General features: G+C 42.9%; 1 protein-coding gene across 1 annotated transcript; it reads right to left on the reverse strand.

Moving 5' to 3' along the window:
* Positions 1–533: 533 nt before the first annotated feature.
* LOC111952825 (SUMO-activating enzyme subunit 2) lies at positions 534–25,123 on the reverse strand. Its single transcript, XM_023971746.2, has 17 exons — positions 24,855–25,123; positions 24,237–24,320; positions 23,530–23,600; positions 23,379–23,443; positions 23,146–23,246; positions 22,901–23,022; positions 18,153–18,220; positions 17,884–18,005; positions 17,654–17,753; positions 14,762–14,910; positions 14,528–14,621; positions 13,848–13,960; positions 13,424–13,579; positions 13,046–13,142; positions 2,184–2,289; positions 1,508–1,647; positions 534–1,286 (listed from the first exon to the last, which is right to left on the reverse strand). Exons 1-17 carry the CDS (start codon positions 24,993–24,995, stop codon positions 1,081–1,083), a joined length of 1,935 nt encoding a protein of 644 aa, XP_023827514.1. The 5' UTR covers positions 24,996–25,123; the 3' UTR covers positions 534–1,080.
* Between the last annotated feature and the right edge of the window lie 27 nt (positions 25,124–25,150).

Consider the following 25,150-nt stretch of genomic DNA (forward strand, 5'->3'; position numbering starts at 1 on the left):
AGTCTTGCAAATGTTGTACAAACATGGGACTGAGAATATGTTCAGCTAAAGCTCCTTAGGAATGTCATGTTTATTGTAAACATGCTTATGTTATGGCTTTTCTTGTGTACTCCAATTACTGACAGGGCTGAGATGACTCTTTTGGACTATAATCCCTACGCACACCTTCAATTTCAAAATATTTGCTCTGAAAAATGTTTTTCCTTCAGTCCCAGAATGTTGGAAGATAAACGTTAAAGGGATGTTATGAAACTCATTCGCTCTTTAGGCAAACTTGTAATTGCTATGAGGCATTTTCTCAGTCTGAACCCTTTAGAAGACAACTGTGGCAAAAACAGATAATTTATTGTCAAACCAAAACCAAGCAATGAAAGGGCTTTATAGTCCCCTCCCCCAAAAAGCACCACAAATAAGTTAGCAAATTGAAATTTGATGGTGTGTCCAGTAAAAACAAGCCAAAGTACTGATGTTCCAAACAAATACTGTATACCAGTAATAATGTGTATGCTAAAGCTTAAGAAAACAAGTTTGGGGTCATTAGATGTGTAAGTGTTTATTGTGTCGTTATCTATTTGGTCCAAAAGGAGGTTGAGGCCTGGATATGATGGCTCCAACTATAAACCACATGAAAGATTTATAAATAAAGTAACAAACTCCAGTACAATTTCTTTTTTAACCAGCTGTGACAAAGCAACTCACCCTGCAAGTGGTCAATGGTTAACAATTACAAAGAAAATTCAATCAATGCTTGACTCAAAGAAATGATTGGGTTTGATAACTTTTTCCCCCCATTCCTTCAATGGAGGTGTAAGTTTACTGGATGAAATACGCTGAAAAAACATTTGCTATTAAATGTTTCTTTCAGTCTCCCTACAAACCGTGACATGACAAATACATTATAAAAAATACAAAAAGCTAAAAGTATTTTATCAATCTGTGATGGACCAAAATAAAAAAACTGGCACACTTAACAGTTTTTGTACATTTATATTTACACATGTTTGGTAAGAGGAACAGCGTATGAAAACACAAACACAGAGTTTCATCCTTCTGAAAAGGGGAGGGGCCAGGAGAGACATACTAGTCTAGTGCAATGATGTCATCATCGTCCTCATCGGCAGCCGAAGGCTGATCCAGGCGTTGGCGCTTGGCTGAAGCCTCGCCTGTCTCAGCATCATGGAGCTTCCTCTTGTGGCCTCCTGACTCCATGCGGACATCCATAGTGCTGGAGGACGGCTCCTCCTCGTCCGAATCAACTATCAGAACATCATCCTGCTCAGCAGGGGCTAAGAGGAGAAAGGAAAGCAAGAGAAAGTCAGACGAGAGACGATTGACATGTACCATTTTAGAGTTTACGTTCAGTTACAAAATAAACATAGCTGTACATGATTCTCAGTACTATAAACAAAATGGTTTAAAGGACAGGACAGGTGACTTATGACCAGGATTTTGATTATTAGACCGTCTAAAACAGTCTATCTCTGTAGTCAATGTCAGTTTTGCTCACCTTTGGAAGAGGTGGACGGTTCTGCAGAGTCTTTGTTGCCGTTYGCAAAATTCTTGTCCTCTTGTGCGCTGGGTGGGGTTGGGGCCTTGTCAGGGGCGTCACCCACCACCTCAAACTCCACATCCTTCTCCAAGTCCTCACTTTTCCAGACAAGCGCAGAAATACATTTACATTAGGGAAACAAATTTGCATTAGTCATGCAAATGCAAAGACATATACAGTAATCCCTCGTTTATCGCGGGGGTTACGTTCCGAAAATGACCCGCGATAAGTGAAATCCGCGAAATAGAAAACTTTTTTTTTTTTTTTACAATTAGCAACTATTACATGTATACAAATACAGTGACTCACGTGTAGGCCGTTTCGTCGACATTATGGGTTTAGGAGATGTTCGAAATTACAAGATAATTTGGCCAACTTAATGTAAATTTGCCAAGCTGTTTTATGTACGTACACATAACTGCACGAGACGACAAAATGATAGCACAATTCGTAGCATGTTTTGATACAAGAAGCGGGAGTGAGTTTTTAGCGAATCAGAATGCAGAGCACAATGCACCAAAAAAATAAAAAAAATGCATTATGAAAATCCGCGAAATAGCGAATCCGCGATAAGTGAACCGCGAAGTGGCGAGGGATCACTGTACAGCACACAGAGAAATACATCCTCTCTTACCAGTGAATCACGTTAACCAGGAGTGTGTAATCCTGCAGAAAGTCATCCACTTGCAGACGGCTACCATGTCGTATCCCAAAGTCAGACAGAAACTTGCTGTTGTTTGCTATAAGAAGAGAATGGTGCATGATAATAAATATGTATACCTGATAAGAGTATACCGTTGAGTACAATATAGGGTTTAGCGATATTATGATAGTATCGTCTATCGACGATGATCGACAGCCATTGCCAATGGTGACAACATTGTGATGTGACAGACAACGTTTTTGCCCAGGGGTCTCCAACCCTGTTTCTGGAGAGTTACCGTTCTGTAGGTTTTTACAGCAACCGTAATACTTGGTTGATAACCTGAACCAGGTTAGTTACAACTGGGGTTGGAGAGAAAAGGACAGTAGCTCTCCAGGAACAGGGTTGGAGACCCCTGGTTTAGCCTATTTGAACTTGACTAGCACCGCGCAATAAATAACAGAGTCGGGCAGGGCAGCTCAGTGACATTCCAAGTAATTTGTCTATTCCGATTTGCTATAATCTTGTTTTATGAAAGGCTTCATATTAATAAAGGCTGGCCTGTTTCAATAAATATGTTATACAGAACGCAAGAGGAATGTAGGCGAGACAGAGCAGAGTAGTACACCAAAGCAGTGCAAATTGGCCATTCAGAAAATATTGTCTCTCCCCCCTCTGTCGGATGCTTGGGCCTTAGGGCCTAAACCAATTTTTATATTATACAGTGCCTTCAGAAAGTATTCATACCGCTTGACTTATTCCACATTTTGTTGCGTTTTAATTTAATTTATTTCACCTTTATTTAACCTGGTAGGCTAGTTAAGAACAAGTTCTCATTTACAACTGCGACCTGGCCAAGATAAAGCAAAGCAGTACGACACAAACAACAACAGAGTTACACATGGAATAAACAAACATACAGTCAATAATACAATAGAGAAAGTCTATATACAGTGTGTGCAAATGAGGTAGGATAAGGGGGGTGAGGCAATAAATAGGCCATAGTGGCAAAATTATTACAGTATGGCAAATTGAACACTGGGGTGATAGATGTGCAGAAGATCAGTGTGCAAGTAGCGGTACTGGGGTGCAAAGGAGCAAAATAAATCAAATAAATAACAATATGATGATGAGGTAGTTGGATGGACTATTTACTGATTGGCTATGTACAGGTGCAGTGATCTGTGAGCTGCTCTGACAGCTGGTGCTTAAAGCTAGTGAGGGAGATACGAGTCTCCAGCTTCAGTGATTTTTGCAGTTCGTTCCAGTCATTGGCAGCAGAGAACTGTAAGGAAAGGCGGCCGAAGGAGGAATTGGTTTTGCGGGTGACCAGTGAAATATACCTGTTGGAGCGTGTGCTGCGGGTGGGTGCTGCTATGGTGACCAGTGAGCTGAGATAAGGCGGGGCTTTACCTAGCAACGACTTACAGATGACCTGGAGCCAGTGGGTTTGGCGACGGATATGAAGCGAGGGCCAGCCAACGAGAGCATACAGGTCGCAGTGGTGGGTAGTACATGGGGCTTTGGTGACAAAACGGATGGCACTGTGATGGAGGTTATTTTGTAAATGACATCACCGAAGTCAAGGATCGGTAGGATAGTCAGTTCTACAAGGTTATGTTTAGTAGCATGAGTGAAGGATGCTTTGTTCCGAAATAGGAAGCCGATTCTAGATTTAATTTTGGATTGGAGATGCTTAATGTGAGTCTGGAAGGAGAGTTTAGTCTAACCAGACACCTAGAATATGTGGACAACTACAAATACCTAAGTCAGAACCGTCCAGGGTGGTGATGCTGGACGGGTGGGTAGGTGTGGGCAGCGATCAGTTGAAGAACATGCATTTAGTTTTGCTTGCATTTAAGAGCAGTTGGAGGCCACAGAAGGAGAGTTGTATGGCATAGAAGCTTGTTTGGAGGTTACTTAACACAGTGTCCAAAGAAGGGCCAGAAGTATACAGAATGGTGTCGTCTGCGTAGAGGTGGATCAGACAATCACCCGCAGCAAGAGCGACATCATTGATGTATACAGAGAAAAGAGTCGGCCCAAGGATTGAACCCTGTGGCACCCCCATAGAGACTGCCAGAGGTCCGGACAACAGGCCCTCCAATTTGACACACTGAACTCTATCAGAGAAGTAGTTGGTGAACCAGGCGAGGCAGTCATTTGAGAAACCAAGGCTGTTGAGTCTGCCGATAAGAATTTGGTGATTGAGAGTCGAAAGCCTTGGACAGGTCGATGGATACAGCTGCACAATACTGTCTTTAATCGATGGCGGTTATGATGTCGTTTAGGACCTTGAGCGTGGCTGAGGTGCACCCATGACCAGCTTGGAAACCAGATTGCATAGCGGAGAAGGTACGGTGGGATTCGCAATGGTCGGTGATCTGTTTGTTAACTTGGTTTTCGAAGACCTTAGAAAGACAGGGGAGGATAGATATAGGTCTGTAGCAGTTTGGGTCTAGAGTGTCTCCCCCTTTGAATAGGGGGATGACCGCGGCAGCTTTCCAATCTTTGGGGATCTCAGATGATACGAGAGGTTGAACAAGCTAGTAATAGGGGTTGCAACAATTTCAGCAGATCATTTTAGGAAGAGAGGGTCCAGATTGTCCAGCCCTGCGGATTTGGAGGGGTCCAGATTTTGCAGCTCTTTCAGAACATCAGCTATCTGTATTTGGGTGAAGGAGAAATGGGGGAGGCTTGGGCAAGTTCCAGTGAGGGGTGGATGAGAACCTGCTTCAGAGTGCAGGCTACCCCTACTCCGGCTGTTGACCAGAGTAGGGGTAGCCAGGTGGAAAGCATGGCCAGCCGTAGAAAAATGCTTATTGAAATTCTCAATTATCGCGGATTTATCGGTGGTGACAGTGTTTCCTAGCCTCAGTGCAGTGGGCAGCTGGGAGGAGGTGCTCTTATTCTCCATGGACTTTACAGTGTCCCAGAACTTTTTGTAGTTAGTGTTACAGGATGCAAATTTCTGTTTGAAAAAGCTAGCCTTTGCTTTCCTACCTGTGTATATTGGTTCCTAACTTACCTGAAAAGTTGCATATCGCGGGGGCTATTCAATGCAGTACGTGTTACAGGCCGAATTCAAAATTGATTAAATAGATTTTTTCCCTCTCACCCATCTATACATAATACCCCATAATGACAAGGTGAAAACATGTTTTTAGAAATGTTAGCAAATCTATTGAAAATTAAATATCTCTATTACATAGTAGTCACACCCCTGAGTCTATATTTTGCAGGACCACCATTGGCGGTGATTACAGCTTTGAGTCGTCTTGGGTATGTCTGTATCAGCTATGCACATCTGAATTAGGGGATTTTCTCCCATTCTTCCGGTGAACAGCATTCTTCAAGTCTTTCCACAAACTTTCAATGGGATTCAAGTCTGGGTTTTGGCTGGACCACTCAAGGACTTTCACATTCTTGTTCTGATGCCATTCCAGCATTGCTTTGGCTGTATGCTTGGGCTCATTTGCCCCAACCGAAGGTCGTTTGCACTCTGAAGCAGGTTCTCATCTAGGATTTGCCTGTATTTGGCTCCATTAATGTTCCTTCTATCCTTACCAGTCTCACAGTTCTTACCGCTGAAAAGCATCCCCATAGCATGATGCTGCAACCACCATGCTTCACGGTAGGGGTTATGTTTGGCGGGTGATGAGCTGTGGCCTAGTTCTCCCCAGGCGGCGCTTTGCATTCAGGCCAAATATATTGAACAAAAATATGAAACGCAACATTAAGTGTTGGTCCCATCTTTCATGAGCAAAAAAAATAAAAAGATCCCATGCCCACAAAAAGCTTATTTCTCTAAAATGTTGTGCATAAATTTGTTTACATCCCTGTTAGTGAGCATTTCTCCTTTGCCAAGATTATCCATCCACCTGACATATCAATAAGTCGATTAAACAGCATGATCAATATGATTGATCAATATCAAGCATGATGCATCTTGTGCTGGGGACAATAAAAGGCAACTCTAAAATGTACAGTTTTGTCACAACACAATGACACAGATGTCTCAAGTTGAGGGAGCGTGCAATGGGCATGCTGACTGCAGGAATGTCAAACTGTGTGACCTTATATAGACAGGTGTGCTTCTTTCTAAATCATGTCCACACAATTTAATTGGCCACAGATGGACTCCAATTAAGCTGTATTGGCATCTCAAGGATGATCAACAGAAATGGGATGCCCTTGACCTCATTTGGAGTGACATGGCAAAGGGGTGTGAATACCAATGTAAATAAGATTTCTGTATTTCATTTTCAATGTGTAGAAATGTCTAAAGACATGTTTTCACTTTGTCACTATGGGGTATTGTGTGTAGATGGGTGAGATTTAAAAAAACATTTAATCAATTTTGTATTTAGGCTGTAACACCAAAATGTAGAATAAGTCAAGGTGTATGAATACTTTCTGAAGGCACTGTAAATAACGGACAGTCCTTAACTATCTTGTGGCTAGGCGTTTAAAAAAACGTAAGCTATATTCCCTTCTCTCTCTCCATTCGATAGGCTATGAATATGACTTTGGGCTAGGCTATGCTTTCATCGTTTTATGCATGCATGCCGTTCTCCTGATCAAACAATGAATGCTGAATGCTAGCTAAGTTACATCACAAAAAGTAGTTTGAATAGCCTAAAAACATAAAGTAGCCAGGGGACTAATAATGAGAGAACAAACATCAATAGCCTATAGAAAAATTTAATGACAAGTTTAAGCTTATTATGATATAAATCCCTCCATGTGAGTCTGGAAAACCAAATGGCCAATAACCTAAACTCAGCAAAAAAAGAAACGTCCTCTCACTGTCAACTGCGTTTATTTTCAGCTAACTTAACATGTGTACATATTTGTATGAACATAAGATTCAACAACTGAGACATAAACTGAAGAAGTTCCACAGACATGTGACTAACAGAAATTTTATAATGTGTCCCTAAACAAAAGGGGGGAGGGGTGGTCAAAATCAAAAGTAACAGTCAGTATCTGGTGTGGCCACCAGCTGCATTAAGTACTGCAGTGCATCTCCTCCTCATGGACTGCACCAGATTTGCCAGTTCTTGCTTTGAGATGTTACCCCACTCTTCCACCAAGGCACCTGCAAGTTCCGGGACATTTCTGGGGGGAATGGCACTAGCCCTCACACTCAATCCAACAGGTCCCAGACGTGCTCAATGGGATTGAGAGCCGGGCTCTTTGCTGGCCATGGCAGAACACTGACATTCCTGTCTTGCAGGAAATCACGCACAGAACGAGCAGTATGGCTGGTGGCATTGTCATGCTGGAGGGTCATGTCAGGATGAGCCTGCAGGAAGGGTACCACATGAGGGAGGATGTCTTCCTTGTAACGCACAGCGTTGAGATTGCCTGCAATGACAACAAGCTCAGTCCAATGATGCTGTGACACACCGCCCCAGACCATGACGGACCCTCCACCTCCAAATCGATCCCGCTCCAGAGTACAGGCCTCGGTGTAACGCTCATTCCTTCGACGATAAACACAAATCCTACCATCACCCCCGGTGAGACAAAACCGTGACTCGTCAGTGAAGAGCACTTTTTGCCAGTCCTATCTGGTCCAGCGACGGTGGGTTTGTGCCCATAGGCGACGTTGTTGCCGGTGATGTCTGGTGAGGATCTGCCTTACAACAGGCCTACAAGCCCTCAGTCCAGCCTCTCTCAGCCTATTGTGGACAGTCAGAGCACTGATGGAGGGATTGTGCGTTCCTGGTGTAACTCAGGTAGTTGTTGTTGCCATCACACCTGCGGGACAGGTACAGGATGTTCGGATGTACCGATCCTGTGCAGGTGTTGTTACGTGGTCTGCCACTGCGAGGACGATCAGCTGTCCGTTCCGTCTCCCTGTAGCGCTGTCTTAGGAGTCTCACAGTACGGACATTGCAATTTATTGCCCGGGCCACATCTGCAGTCCTTATGCCTCCTTGCAGCATGCCTAAGGCACGTTCACACAGATGAGCAGGGACACTGGGCATCTTTCCTTTGGTGTTTTTCAGTCAGTAGAAAGGCCTCTTTAGTGTCCTAAGTTTTCATAACTGTGGCCTTAATTGCCTACCATCTGTAAGCTGTTAGTGTCTTAACGACCGTTCCAGAGGTGCATGTTCATTCATTGTTTATGGTTCATTGAACAAGCATGGGAAACATTGTTTAATCCCTTCACAATGAAGATCTGTGAATTTATTTGGATTTTTACGAATTATCTTTGAAAGACAGGGTCCTGAAAAAGGGATGTTTCTTTTTTTCTGAGTTTATATTCCTACTAGACATTAAAGAAGCTACAAGAAAAGTAAAAATTATAAACAGTAGCCTTATCCCCAAATATTATAATAGCCTGTTGGTGTTGTCTTAACGTTGCCGCTTTCAAATACAAGAATGAAATCGGAGTCAATACACCTAGACATAGGCTATTCTCAGCCACAGCTTTGAGAGATTGAACAAACAATATTTAGAGAGGACGAGACAAAGCAATTATCAAGTTCTGATGGTAGACTGCTTCTCTCCAGCCCATGATTTATAACCTAACTCACTACAGACCGTTCCACATCAGTTGACTGTTACTTTGCTACGTCATGTGAGCGTCACACACACTCATAGAAATCTGTTCCACGCTGAAGCTCCACCAGAAAGGAATATAAGAAGATGTTTGCCTCTGCCCAGGCTTTCAACAACATCTCATCCTGAATTGTCCAGTTGTAGCCCAACTGTTTATTTTATTTGTTTTTCTCTCTCTAAATGTAGGGCCAATAGGGGGCAATACCATCGTATATCACAATGTTTTACGAGTACATAATCGCAATAGGACAAATGTTGACATCGTCCAACCCTAGTACAATATACAGTCCATAGCTTGACAACGCTTGTCCTTTTGTCCGGGACAAGAAAAAATCAAATAAAGTAAGATTTAAGTCCCCKAAAAAATTAATTGTCAAAGCACACATAACAATATAAAACAATTACTCCGATCGGAATTGGATAAGAGGGGCCAATATTATAATCTTTCATGTACATAAATAAAAGCCTACATGTCAAAGTGTAGGTGCTATGCATATTGGCTACAGCCTCATATTATGTCCAAATCGACGCTGACATGAGGCGCCAGAAATTTTTGCCAAACTTTTAATAACATATAGGCTAAACGGCAGTCATGTTTGACAAATATAATGAAGGATAATTAACATTAACGTACAAAAGCCTGGATTCTGTCAAAATACTCGAGGCACGGTTCGTTCAGAACAAATGATCACAAGATTGGAGAGAAATTTTCCCTCTAAGCTGCGCATGTGCTCCCCCCGGGACTGTCAAGCAGACGAAATATCAGTGCACACAGAGAAGCACGAGATTGAATTTCACTCAACTTTCTAGAGTTTTCCTCATTAGTTAACACTATCAACGTTTCCCTTTACTGTGGGAATTGTGACGGAATCTACACAATATTAGCCACTTTCAATGCAACATGCCGAAACAAAAGAAACTATAAGACATTTTTTGTAGGCAGAATGCATCTGAGTAGGAGTCTATTGCATGACAGGCACGACGCAGGCAGCACTACACAGACCAGTGCATCGTAACCAAATCAGAGCTGCAGTAGGCAGCGAGAATAGCAGAGAAGCCGGTGTTTGGAGGATATATTGGCATGGTTTGCCGTCTCGGGCCTAACACCCGTGCCAATATATCCTTCAAACACCGGCTTTTCTGCTATTCTCTGGCTGCCTACTGCAGCTCAATCACCGGCTTCTCTGCTATTCTCTGGCTGCCTACTGCAACTCAAACACCGGCTTCTCTGCTATTCTCTGGCTGCCTACTGCAGCTCAAACACCGGCTTCGAGGGCATTATCACTTTTATACAAACGGGTTACCAACATATTCAAATAATGATTGCCATATTTTAATTTAAAAGGTTTTGATTTATTTATTCATACCATTTCATCCTTCCAAAAGATATAGTCCCGACACAAATCTAGGGTTGCTACCCAAGCCGGCTGGTCGTTCGTTCTATTGGTTCGGTTGCTAGAGACGCGACCAAGTCATTCAGTCATTTTGTTCTGTATCTATGGACACGACTCAGTCGTTCGTTATAAATGTTCCATTGCCATACTGGCTGGCAATGTTCTTATCCTCATTTGCATTTGTTTAAGCTGTTTTCTAGTGACATTTCTTTGTATAAATACAAACAAATTATGCCAGCTGATTCATGATTTCAACTGGCTGAGAAACGCTGCCTGACTGTCTCGTCCCGACACGTTCATTACTATGGGAATGCTGAAGATAGAATTTCAATAGAGATAATGTTGCAAATGTCGGAGACAGACAGCAAGATTAATACAAATCTCCTCTGTTGAAAACTAAAATGTTAGTCTAAAAGAAATGTCAGTTAATGTTTATATGCTTTTTATAGTGGAGATCAAGTTTATAAAGTGCCTGGCTGGGCTGATGAGACAGTGGATTGCGCAGTCAGATGGAACAAAGTAAATAGGATCTTTTAACGTCATAGATTGGTATGACYGTGGTAACTTGTGGAATAGACACCGGCTGGGAATTCTGTTTTAACCAATCAGCATTCAGGATTAGACCATTGTCATATATAGATCTGTGCCATTCACTTTGAACTGGACTTTTTGCAGCATCAGCAGTCGAGAGTAGATTGTAACAGTTTTGACTTGAGGTTATTTATAGGAGTGCCAGGTAGGTTGTGCCTACCAGAGAAAACATTGGTTTCTCCTTTTGGTTTGGGAGGGAATGAGTCCCATCTCGTCCGTCAAGTCACACCAATACAAAGGACTTATGTAAAAGTCAGGATGGAAATYTACTTTTCATAAACCCTTAAAACATTGGAAAGAACTTCAAACAAGTGTATTCTTCTGCGTGGTTGTATTAACAACATAAATGATCACACCCACAACAATATAACAAATAATGCGCTCTTGTTCATTTAGAAATGTCCTGTACCTCGGGCATAAAGAGTCCAGCGCGGTAAATAAGTTCAGGGACTCAAGTGACCTTAGTCACGCAACGTTTGTCCGTAGCATAAACCCAGTATTATTCATACACTCAAAATAACACTTATTTTGCAACAGAACTATAAAGCGTATCAAAGACTAATCAAAGACTAATACGTCCTCACAACTACATAAATCACAGTATACATCACCCCAAAACAAATGAAATACCGTGTACAAAAAGTTGTAGTCAGTCGGTCAGTCATACAATCCAATCCGCCAACATATCTCCAGCAGAGAAAAGGCCACTTTGAACAACGGAGAGGTGTAGTCCACAGACGCACAGAGTGGATCCAATCCTGGGTAAACTCGCTTTAAGGCTACAAAACAAACGGAATAGCGAAGCTTCATGAACTGAGGGTTGCACACATCCTCATTCATGACTCAATCACAACTTCACCTTTGCGCAGCTGATGCTGGCTATTTAATGGGGAATTAAAGGGGAAGCGCCCTATTAGAAGGAGAAGCACTGAGACGGTTCAGAAATATTCAGGGCCGTCACAAGATGCACTTGTTTTGAGATCAAAGCAAGAGCTTCATGTAGGGACGTGTGTACATTTGTTCATATCCTTTGCTAGTTAGTGAGTTATTAGCCCAGTTATAGATCATTTGTAGTCAGCAATGGGGGAGTGACTGATTCCCTACAAGAGCACAAATGTGTGCATTTCAAGACACCTTTGAAACGTCAGTCAGGTAAAGAGCTTTTTTTTGTCTTAAAGGGGCAACGTATTTTGAGACAGGCTTGAATAAGCTAAGTGGCCAATAGGCAGAGGGTAGAATAATTTGTCTGATTCACTGTAATAATGGTATGGGAATAATGATGCATTTTATATTGTAAAGTGGTTTCTTGCATCAAACAACATGTTCAGTCACCTTGTCTGAAGGACACGTGGATAAACAGTTTCTCAATTTTTTAAAATGTAACCTTTATTTAACTTTTGCACTGAGATGCAGTGCCTTAGACCGCTGCGCCACTCGGGAGCCCTGGTTAATGTTTTTTTCAAAAGTCTCAATGTAGACCTACATTGAACACAACACATTGGCTGCTACTGTAGGCTGAATGATAGAACAGCTATTTCCATGTTAAAATGTTATTGGATGCATTTTCTTCATTGTTTTTGATGGTAGGCTACTCTGTTAGGACTACATTATGATCAAATAGCCACAGTAGCCTACTTGACCACTGTTAAAACTAACTTAAAAGCGAGTGTTTTCCCGCTAATTGCATTTTGGAACATTTGTACGTCGCCTACAGCCATGAGCACATTGTTGAGCTTATAATATGAAGAAATAAAACTTTATCAACATTTAAAGCTAAACGGTCTGATCTGTTGCATCGAACTCATTGCTTTTCGGATTTCGCTACTCCCGCAATAACATCAGCTAAATAAGTCTATGTGACCAATAAAATGTGATTTGATTTTTTCTAAATAATATGTGCAGTGGTTGTATTTTGAACCGTAGACATTGTTTATCGTCCCAGGGACAACGGGACACCCTTCATTTCAAGCCCTGGAGGGAATTATTTTATAAACCAAAAAAGTATTTGGTTGTACTTGTAATGTTGCATTATTTTATAGGCTACGAAGGGTGGCCAACCATCTTTCAGGAGAGCCTTAAAGAGGCAAAGTGTAGGCGTGACTATGCAAAGAAGCTAATAGGCTAGCCTACCTTTTTTGTCTGATTCTCGAGGGTAAAAAAAGATAGTAATGTATTTTATTTGTAAAGTGGCTAAAAATGTTAATTTCAAGGCCTCCAGTCACCATGGGAACAGGTTGGCATCCTCTACTGGTCTCCTTGGGAACAGTCTGATATTATTCTGTGATTGTCTTATACCTTCAGTTTCACCCTCCTCAGAGGAGATGAGGATTGTCCCTTTCCCATCCTCGATCTGCACATCTGGCGCCACCATCCCAAACTTCTCCTTTAATATCTAACAAAGAAACAAGAATCTTTAGCGGAATACATAGATATGCTGATCACTTTTCACTGTGTTGTGGTGGTTGCAACAAACAAGCAAACCAGATTGATGTTGTAAAAATCAACATGCAACTTTCTAAGCAGTCAATATCCATCTGGCTTCATCTCTGCCTCTATGGTCAAAAATGTCTTCACTGGCCAACAACGTCCGTACCAGTCTGTGTGTTTGTCTGTCTTTATCAGTCTGATTGCAAGCATGGTCACACGCATACAGGAGGCAGAGGCATACATTACCTTGTCTTGAAGGGCCAGCACAAGAGTTTTGTGCACATTCAGTTTGACTGTAACCTCTGGCTTGCTGGCACACACATAACAGTTGGCACTGGGTGGGTCCAAAGCACATGGAACAAGCAGCTTTTTCCTGGGGTTAGGCTGCTTGTTCAGGAAGATCTAAGCCATACAGGAAGGAAAATTGGAAAATGTTTCAGAGCACAGTAGGCATACACCAAACACCCATAATCTGCTATTAAATTATTTACAACCATCATGGCTACTATTAGTGAATGAAATGCTGGGCCAAGTAAGTGATATGCTGCATTTTGAAAATAGTGCACCATTCATACTGACAAAGCTTCCCCGAGTGTGCAGACTAGGGGCACATGATTAAAGGTAGAGTACCACCCTCTAAGAGTAGAAGGGATCACTCCTGATTTCTCACCGTGCGACACTGCTCCACATCTCCAGACAGGATCTTCAGAGCCTCCAGCACAATGAGGCCAGCAATGACTGCATTGGTTGTGGCGATTGCTGGGATGATGTTCCCTGCCATGGCTGCAAGGAACAATTTACAAAATCAAAACACCTTAATAGGTATCATACTTAGAAACATAGAAATGCCCAGTGCAGTCAAAAACATGATTTATATACATTTCCACAATATGGGGGTGGAATAATACTGTGAAATTATGAAAATGATCATGCTCTTTTTAGTGTAAGAGCTGTTTGAAAAGACTGCCTAAAATTTCTGCCTGTTTGTGGGATGGAGTTTTGGCCTGCCTTGTGTGACATCAAGTGGTACATTAGTTAACAGACCAATAACAAAGAGTTCCAAACCTCTCAACCAATAACATATAGTTTTCAGTTTCTCCCTGCCCACTCAGACCCCTCCCATACAGTCCTAGCCATATTCTTGCTTGAGAAAATTACCATTTTAATTAAAAACAAACAATCACAGTAAGGTACTTAATTGTTAAGCAATTATTATTAGATATTGAGATAAAAACAGCAGCATTGGAACTTTAAAGCAAGAAAGTAAAATCAATTGTATGAATCTGTATCAATAATAAATTGTCACAATAAGAACTTAAAAGCTCGACATCTTTCACCCAAAATACCCACACTTGATATCAAAACGGCTCTTCATGTTCATGCTAAAGATATGCATGCGCAAGTTGGCGGCTGCTGTCACAAAGTCCATCGCTGGAGGGTCATCCTAGCAACAGGAGGAAAATGTTACTCAAATGCAATGCCAAAAGAGCATAATCTTCCCAGGTCTATTTTCTATCTCCACCAAAATATTTTGTTCCAGTGGGGCAGTGTTGATTCTGCAATGTCCCATTATTAGGTCCTCACCTTGTCCCACACAAGTTCTGCTCCATCCCCTTTGTCAGCCAGCATGGAGCGCAGAGTTTCCACGCTGCGGGAGAAGAGCTGGGAGTAACCTGCCACACCCAACACCTGCTGGTCCTTCAGTCCCGTCCCAGTCACCTCCTGGGGACACGCTATCACACAACCAGAGGAGAGAGAGAGACAATGACAAAACTAAACCACCACAACAAAAATCTTCTAAATCAAATTGGTCCACTGCACTCTCCAGCAGCTTGGAGCAATATAATATATACTGAACAAAAATATAAACTCAACCATTTCTAAGATTTTACTGAGTTACAGTTCATATAAGGAAATCGGTAATTTGAAATAAATGAATTGGGCCCTAATCTATGGATTTCACATGACTGGGAATACAGACATGCATCTTTTGGTCACAGATACCTGTTAAAAGAAATAAAATGTAAGTAGGGGCTTCGGTCAGAAAACCAGTCAGTATCTAGTGTGACCACCATTTGCCTCATACAGTGCGACACATCTCCTTCGCATAGAGTTGATTAAGCTGTTGATTGTGGCCTGTGGAATGTGGTCCCACTCCTCTTCAATGGTTGTGCTTAGTTGCTGGATATTGGCGGGAACTGGAAAACGCTGTCGTACACGTCAATCCAGCGTAGAAGTCGACCGATTAATCGGCATGGCCAATTTCAAGTTTTCATAACAATCGGTAATCTGCATTTTTGGATGCCGATTATGGCCGATTACATTGCAATCCACGAGGAAACTGCGTGGCAGGCTGACCAACTGTTACGCGAGTGCAGCAAGGAGCCAAGGTAAGTTGCTAGCTAGCATTAAACTTATCGTATAAAAAACAATCAATCTTAACATAATCACTAGTTAACTACACATGGTTGATGATATTACAAGGTTAACTAGTTTGTCCTGCATTGCATATAATCAATGCGGTGCCTGTTAATTTATCATCGAATCACAGCCTACTTCGCCAAACGGGTGATGATTTAACAAAAGCGCATTCATGAAAAAAAGCACAATCGTTGCACGAATATACCTAACCATAAACATCAATGCCTTTCTTAAAATCAATACACAAGTATATATTTTTTTAAACCTGCATATTTAGTTAAAATAAATTCATGTTAGCAGGCAATATTAAGTAGGGAAATTGTGTCACTTCTCTTGCGTTCATTGCARGCAMAGTCAGGTTAAAAGCAACAGTTTGGGCCGCTTGGCTTGTTGCGAACTCTGAACTAATTTGCCAGAATATTACATAATTATGACATAACATTGAAGGTTGTGCAATGTAACAGCAATATTTAGACTTAGGGTTGCTGCCCGTTTGATAAAATACGGAACGGTTCCGTATTTCACTGAGAGAATAAACGTTTTGTTTACGAAATGACAGTTTCCGGATTTGACCACATTAATGACCATTTCTGTGTTTATTATATTATAATTAAGTCTATGATTTGATAGAGCAGTCTGACTGAGCGGTGGTAGGCGGCAGCAGGCTCGTAAGCATTCATTGAAACTTTAATGCATTTGCCAGCAGCTCTTKMCAATGCTTGKAMCACAGCGCTGTTTATGACTTCAAGCCGATCAACTCCTGAGATTAGGCRGGAAATACTAAAGTGCCTATTAGAACATCCAATAGTCAAAGGTATATGAAATACAAATGGTAGAGAGAGAAATAGTCCTATAATTCCTACAATAACTACAACCTAAAACTTCTTAACTGGGAAAATTGAAGAACTGGGAATATTGAACCACCAGCTTTCATATGTTCTCATGTTCTGAGCAAGGAACTTAAACGTTAGCTTTTTTACATGGCACATATTGCACTTTTACTTTCTTCTCCAACACTGTGTTTTTGCATTATTTAAACCAAATTGAGCATGTTTCATTATTTGAGACGAAATAATATAATACATAAATAAAATCTAAGTTAAAATAAAAGCGTTCATTGTTCATTCACAATTGTTGTAATTGTCATTATTACAAATCAATTTTTATTTTATTTATTTTTTATTGGCTGATTTAAATTGGTATCGGCTTTTTTTGGTCCTCCAATAATTGGTATCGGCGTTGAAAAATCATACAATCGGCCGACCTCTAATCCAGAGCATACCAAACATACTCAATGAGTGACCTGTCTGGTGAGTATGCAGGCCATGGAAGAACTGGGACATTTTCAGCTTCCAGGAATTGTGTACAGATATTTTCGTCATGGTTAGTGCATTATATGCTGAAACATAACATGATGGCGGCTGAGGAATGGCACGACAATGGGCCTCAGGACCTCATCACGGTATCTCTGTGCATTCAAATTGCCATTGATAAAATGCAATTGTGTTCGTTGTCTGTAGCTTATGCCTGTCCATACCATAACCCCACCGTAGGGAACTCTTAACATCTGCATATCGCTCTCCCACACGACGCCATGCACGTGGTCTGCAGTTGTGAGGCCAGTTGGACGTACTACCAAATTATCTAAAACAACGTTGGAGGCGGCTTATGGTAGAGAAATGAACATTAAAATCTCTGGCAACAGAGCTGGTGGGCATTCCTTCAGTCAGTATGCCGATTGCATAATCCCTCAACTTGAGACTTCTGTGGCATTGTGTGATAAAACTGCAAATTTTAGAGAGGCCTTTTATTGTTCCTAGCCCAAGGTGCACCTGTGTAATGATCATGCTGTTTAATCAGCTTCTTGATATGCCACACCTGTCAGGTGAATGGATTATCTTGGCAAAGGAGAAATTCTCACTAACAGGGATTTAAACGAATTTGTGCACAAAATTTGAGAGAAATAAGCTTTTATTTTTGCTCATGAAACATGGGACTGACATAATACACAATGCGTTTATATTTTTTGTTCAGTGTAGGATGCTAATATCTTACCAAGTTTCTGAATCTCAAGCCAATCCAGAGGGAGTGGCGCTTTCCTCTTCTTCCACAGCTTGTCCATGGTCAGGAGGTACTGTATGTCATCTTTGAAAAGCTGGAGGACCACACAAATCAAATGGCTATTAGCCAAAGTCGAGGGGCTAATAAGCTTGTTGACAACAAGACGAGGGGACACTTTCACTTAAGCAGTCCTTTAGTAATGGCTTGTTCACACTAAAGCCTACCTTGTTGAAGAGTTTGACTGCGTCGTAGCCTGTGGATCGTGCCCAGTCCTTGGTGGACACCCGCTTGATGTCTCCATCCTGATCAGATGCTGTGGCCCGGGCTTCAGTGTCTGCAGGGTTCCCTGAGAATAGGAGACAAGAGACCTCAATGAAAACCAGTGTACACAGCAGCCTTTTACTGCATACGTGTCAGTGCATCTCACCCCTCTGGTCTATGGAGGGCAGGGAGGTGGCAGTATTAGAATTCTCTAGTGTTGCGCTCTACTCACATGAAAGCTCTGGGTCAGCTGTGTCAGGGGATACCTCCTGATCTGCATCCTCCTCTCCAAAGAGCTGGCTGAGGTGGAGATTAAAATAAAACTGGATTGWCATTATCATGGGCTTAATCTCAACCTCCCAGCAATAAAACATATCTCTGCAAGCAATACCAACACTCACCTAAGGATGAAGATAACAATCATGACCTATTCCTCATTGGTTTACAACTAGTGAGATACATAAAAGTTATCTTCCATGATGGCGCAGCAGTAAGACGTGTTTGTTTTCGTCCCATTTAAATATTCAGTCTTTTCCTGTTTTTTTTAAATACATTTCAATCTCTTTTTTCCAATTTCGAATTAAATATACCTTCCTGCAACCCACCTCACACAAGGTGGTATGGATCTGCTATTTTTTTAGACCTTATAACTGGAACCCCCATCAGCAGCTAGCCAGCTAATTAGCTACTAGCTATTTAGTCATTGTTAGCCACCGCTAGCGGTCTTTACCTTTAGCTCAGACTCCAGACGCTTTAGCCCGGATAATACGTGCCAGTCTGCACAGCGCAATATCAGCCCTGAGCATATCGGACTGCTTTCCCCCCCATTACATCCCCGGATTCCTGACGCAAGCTCTGGACCATTACACCGGATCTTCGCAGCTAGCTAGTTGCTACCGAGTGGCTATTGTGGCTAACGCCCTTGTCCAGAAGCATGCACCAGTTAGCCTCAAGCTAGGCCCATCTCCCGGCTAGCAAACGAAGTACACCAACTACAATACCTCTCTTGTCAATTGGCCTGGACCCTTTGTCGACATGGAGCCCCGCCGATCCATCACAACTGGTCTGCTGACGTAATTCGGCCGATGTGCTCTCACCCGGCCTCTGCGTCATGGATGTTGGTGATGATCCATCTGCTAGCCCCGGCCCGCTAGCTTTCTGAACGCCGTGTCTCCCACTCGCCAAGCATAGTAATCGACTACCGAACGGCTCCCTGTTTCATCTATTGCTGCTCATTGGACCCTATGATCACTCGGCTACACAGCTGATGCCTGCTGGACTGTTCATTAACYCGGTACTTAATTTTGTTTATCTGTCGGCCCCAGCCTCGAACTCAGGCCCTGTGTGTAGCTAACTGACCCTCTCTGCCCATTCATCGCCCTTTACCTGTTGTTGTTGTCCTAGCTGTTTACCCATTGTTGTCTCACCTTTGTTGTCTTAGCTCTCCCAATCAACACCTGTGATTGCTTTATGCGTTTCTCTAATGTCAATATGCCTTGTATACTGTTGTTTAGGACAGCTCTCATTGTTTTATTTTACTGCGGAGCCCCTAGTCCTGCTCAACATGCCCTCAGATAGCCCCCTTGTCCCACCCCCCACACATGCAGAGACCACACCTAGCCTAACTGGCGCCTCTAATCATCACTCAATGCCTAGGTTCACCCCCACTGTACTCTCACCCTACCCGTCTGTACACTATGCCCTGAATCTATCCTACCACGCCCAGAAATCTGCTCCTTTTATTCTCTGTTCCCAAAGCACAAGATGACCAGTTCTTATAGCTCTTAGCCATACCCTCATCCTACTCCTCCTCTGGTGATGTAGAGGTTAACCCAGGCCCTGTGTGTCCCCAGGTGCTCTCATTTGCTGACTTCTGCAACCGTAAAGCCTTGGGTTCATGCATGTTAACATCAGAAGCCTCTTCCCTAAGTTTGCTTTATTCACTGCTTTAGCACACTCCGCCAACCCTGATGTCCTAGCCGTTTCTGAATCTTGGCTTAGGAAGGCCACCAAAAAATCTGAAATTTCCATCCCCAATTACAACATTTTCAAGACAGAACTGCTAAAGTGGGCGGAATTGCAATCTACTGTAGAGATAGCCTGCATAGTTCGGTCATACTATCCAGGTCTATGCCCAAACAGTTTGAGTTTCTACTTTTAAAGACCATCTCTCCAGAAATAAGTGCCTCACTGTTGCCGCTTGTTATAGACCGCCCTCAGCTCCCAGCTGTGCCCTAGACACCATATGTGAATCGATTGCACCCCATCTATCGTCAGAGTTCGTACTGCTAGGTGACCTAAATTGGGATATGCTTAACACCCCGACCGTCCTACAATCTAAGCTAGATGCCCTCAATCTCACACAAATTATCAAGGAACCTACCAGGTACAACCCCAAATCCGTAAACATTGGCACCCTTATAGATATCATCCTGACCAACTTGCCTTCTAAATACACCTCTGCTGTCTTCAACCAGGATCTCAGCAATCACTGCCTCATTGCCTGCATCCGTTATGGGTCCGCGGTCAAACGACCACCCTTTATTACTGTCAAACGCTCCCTAAAACACTTCTGCGAGCAGGCTTTTCTAATCGACCTGGCCCAGGTATCCTGGAAGGATATRGACCTTGTCCCGTCAGTAGAAGATGCCTGGTTGTTCTTTAAAAGTGCTTTCCTCACCATCTTAAATAAGCATGCCCCTTTCAATTTTTTTAAAACTAAGAACAGATATAGCCCTTGGTTCACTCCAGGCTTGACTGCCCTTGACCAGCACAAAAACACCCTGTGGCGTACTGCAGTAGCTTCGAATAGTCCCCGCGATATGTAACGTTTCAGGGAAGTCAGGGACCAATACACACAGTCAGTTAGGAAAGCAAACAGAAATTTGCATCCTGCAGTACTAAGTCCAAAAAGTTTTGGGGCACTGTAAAGTCCATGGGGAATAAGAGTACCTCCTCCCAGCTMCCCACTGCACTGAGACTAGGAAACACGGTCACCACTGATAAATCCACGATAATTGAGAATTTCGATAAGCATTTCTCTACGGCTGGCCATGCTTTCCACCTGGCTACCCCAACCCCGGCCAACAGCTCTGCACCCCCCGCAGCAACTGGCCCAAGCCCCCCTTCTCCTTTACCCAAATCCAGACAGCTGATGTTCTGAAAGAGCTGCAAAATCTGGATCCCTACAAATCAGCTAGGTTAGACAGTCTGGTCTAAAATGTTCTGCCGCCATTGTTGCAACCCCTATTACTAGTCTGTTCCAACAACTCTTTCGTATCGTCTGAGATTCCTAAAGATTGGAAAGCGGCCGCAGTCATCCCCTCTTCAAAGGGGGAGACACTCTAGAACCAAACTATTACATACCTAAATCCATCCTGCCCTGCCTTTCTGAAGTCTTCGAAAGCCAAGTGAACAAACAGATCACCGACCATTTCAAATCCCACCGTACCTTCTCCGCTATGCAATCTAGTTTCCGAGCTGGTCACGGGTGCACCTCAGCCACGCTGAAGGTCCTAAACGATATCATAACCGCCATCGATAAAAGACAGTACTGTGCAGCCGTCTTCATCGACCTGGCCAAGGCTTTCGACTCTGTTAATCACCACATTCTTATCGGCAGACTCAACAGCCTTGGTTTCTCTAATGACTGCCTCACCTGGTTCACCAACTACTTCTCAGATAGAGTTCAGTGTGTCAAATTGGAGGGCCTGTTGTCCGGACCTCTGGCAGTCTCTATGGGGGTGCCACAGGGTTCAATTCTCAGACCGACTCTTTTCTCTGTATAGATCTTGCTGCGGGTGATTGATCTGTATACTTCTGGCCCTTCTTTGGACACTGTGTTAAGTAACCTCCAAACAAGCTTCCATGCCATACAACTCTCCAACTGCTCTTAAATGCTAGTAAAATGAAATGCATGCTCTTCAACGATCGCTGGCCGCACCCGCTCACCCAGCATCACTACTCTAGACGGTTCTGACTTAGAATATGTGGACAACTATAAATACCTAGGTGTCTGGCTAGACTGTAAACTCTCCTTCCAGACTCATATTAAGCATCTCCAATCCAAAATTAAATCTAGAATCGGCTTCCTATTCCGCAACAAAGATGCTGCCAAACATACCCTCGTAAAACTGACTATCCTACCGATCCTCGATGATGTCATTTACAAAATAGCCTCCAACACTCTACTCAGCAAATTGGATGCAGTCTATCACAGTGCCATCCTTTTTGTCACCAAAGCCCCATATACTACCCACCACTGCAACCTGTATGCTCTTATTGGCTGGCCGTCACTACATATTCGTTGCCAAACCCACTGGCTCCAGGTCATCTATAAGTCTTTGCTAGGTAAAGCCCCGCCTTATCTCAGCTCACTGGTCACCATAGCAACACCCACCCGTAGCACGCGCTCCAGCAGGTATATTTCACTGATCATCCCCAAAGCCAACACCTCTTTGGCCGCCTTTCCTTCCAGTTCTCTACTGCCAATGACTGGAACGAATTGCAAAAATCACTGAAGCTGGAGATTTATATCTTCCTCACTAACTTTAAGTGTCAGCTGTCAGAGCAGCTTACCGATCGCTGCAGCTGTACACAGCCCATCTGTAAACAGCCCATCCAACCACCTACCTACCTCATCCCCATATTTGTTTTTCTGCTCTTTTGCACCCCAGTATTTCTACTTGCAAATCTGCACATATATCACTCCAGTGTAAATTGCTCAATTGTAATTACTTCGCCACTATTGGCCTATTTATTGCCTTACCTCATTTGCAGATACTGTATACAGAATTTGCTATTGTGTTATTGACTGTACGTTTGTTTATTCAATGTGTAACTCTGTTGTTTGTCGCACTGCTTTGCTTTATCTTGGCCGGGTCGCAGTTGTAAATGAGAACTTGTTCTCAACTGGCCTACCTGGTTAAATAAAGGTGATTTAAATWAAATAAATTAAAAAAGCACATCAACAACACTTACTTGAACAGGTACTTGGCCCACACAATGCAGTGTATAGGCTCAGAGGGGGTGTTGCGAATGGTACAACCAGGGAAGGTTTTCTGTGTGGGTTTGGGCTGGCACTCATAACACTCAGTAAGACCCTATAGTGTGGGAAAGCAAGGAGGGAGGTGATTATTACACTCTGTATCTAATGAATTTTTACTGCACTGAACATGACCATGCATCTAATCGGCATCCACAGGTTGTTTTCATCCGTGTCTTACCTTCTTAATAACAGTCACCTGCCCAAGGTAGCCAGCTGTGCCACTCTCAATAAGGGGAATGTCAGCTGCAAGACACATCCTGTTCACATGGTTACGAGCCGCTGCAAGGAAGAAAAGATTCAGCTGGCGGTAAGACCAGGACCACAACAGGGAAAAGATACCAAACATACTCTACGGACAGACTAGGGGTAGGGAAAGAGGGTGTAGTTAGGGGGAAGTAGATATTACTCTACCTCGATTGTCCAAAGCATTCATGACAAGCATGAAGTTCCTGAAGAATTCCACATTGTACTCTGGGCTGTGAAAGACAAACATACCAAACATTAAACAGGATCAAGGACATTAAGTTCTCACACCGGTAACTCACAACACTAGTTGACTTACTTCATGATGCTGTCATGATAGGCTGTAATGTTGGCAGTGGGACAGAATTGCAGCACACTCTCTTTGGCCACCTGCAAGACAGACAGCAGCCGTAAGTTCACAAATAGTATTTAGATTGTGTACAGGATACACTGAGTGTACAAAACATTAGGAACACCTACTCTTTCCAGGTGAAAGATATGATCCCTTATTGATGTCACTTGTTTAATCCACTTCAAATCAGTGTAGATGAAGAGGAAGAGACAGGTGACTGAAAGATCTTTAAGCCTTGAGACATGAATTGTGTATGTGTGCCATTCAGAGAGTGAATGGGCAAGAAAAAAMATTTAAGTGCCTTTGAATTGGGTATGGTTGTAGGTGCCAGGCGCACCTGTTTGAGTGTGTCAAGAACTGCAACACTGCCAGGTTTTTCACACAACAGTTTCCCGTGTATATCAATAATGGTCCACAACCCAAAGGACATCCAGCCAACTTGACACAACTGTGGAAAGCACTGGAGTCAACAAGGTCCTGCATCCCTGTGGAACGCTTGACACCTTCTAGAGTCCATGCCCTGGCGAATTGAGGCTGAACAGCCTCAGGGCAAAAGGGGGTGCAACTCAATATTAGGAAGGTGTTCCTAATGTTTTGTAAACTCAGTGTATTTTAGAATGCACGACCAAGTGATCTCATGTTTGTGAAAGAACAACAAAGCATCTGTGCCCTACCTGCGCCTTGGACTTCCCCACATGTTTTTTCTGGAACAGGAACTGTCTGTTCAGGTTGCTCACATCAATAGTGTCCAGATCAATCTATAAAAGAGACACAGWAAATCGAAGTTAAAACACAATTACTGATACAAAAAAATGCAATTAATAAGATCAAGACAGGTTCACAAAAAAGTTGAACGTGGTATGAAAGACTGCTACAAAGTGTAGTGTTAGCTACCTACCGTTATTATATATCTAGRTAGCTGCATTGTAGTTTACATTGCTTATCACAAATCACCGGCATTGCTAGCAGCTAAGTAATTAGCCTTCAAGCATACCGGTATGGACAGCTTAGCATTGTCTAGCTAACGTTAGCAGACCACAAAGAGGTCGGGACAACATGGCGCGCAATTGAAATTATGGACGAAGTGGCCTAAATGTTGTCTTTATATACATGCATGTAACTAACTAGCTATATAACTACATTGCTAACTCCACCACTTACATATAGCCAGGTCCATATGAAAATGTTCTAATATATACACTTATTTCAGACTAGTTAGCATGCTAGGCCTTTCACACATCAGCCTGTAGCTGCACAAAGACCCAGCAAATGTCCGCCCCTGCACGACTTACCACTTCTATATTTTTGAAGCCGGTGAGTACAAGATTTTTCAAGAGCTCGCAACCAATTCCTCCAGCTCCGACCACCAGCACCCGGCAAGCGGATAAGGAATCAGCGAGCTCTTTTCGGAGAGACCCCACTAGTTGTACCATTGTTGATCAGAAAAAGACAGAAACTGCAGTAGACCAGAAGTGAGAGGAGCTAGCTATGTGGCTAGCTAGCAGCAGGCACCACCTCCTCACTCCGATAAGGGGGCCCTTCGACATACGCACACAAAGACTGCTCAAACACTATGCCTACAGTGCCG

The sequence above is a fragment of the Salvelinus sp. IW2-2015 genome, linkage group LG26 (assembly GCF_002910315.2).
Source record: "Salvelinus sp. IW2-2015 linkage group LG26, ASM291031v2, whole genome shotgun sequence".
Classification (NCBI taxonomy): Eukaryota; Metazoa; Chordata; class Actinopteri; order Salmoniformes; family Salmonidae; genus Salvelinus; species Salvelinus sp. IW2-2015.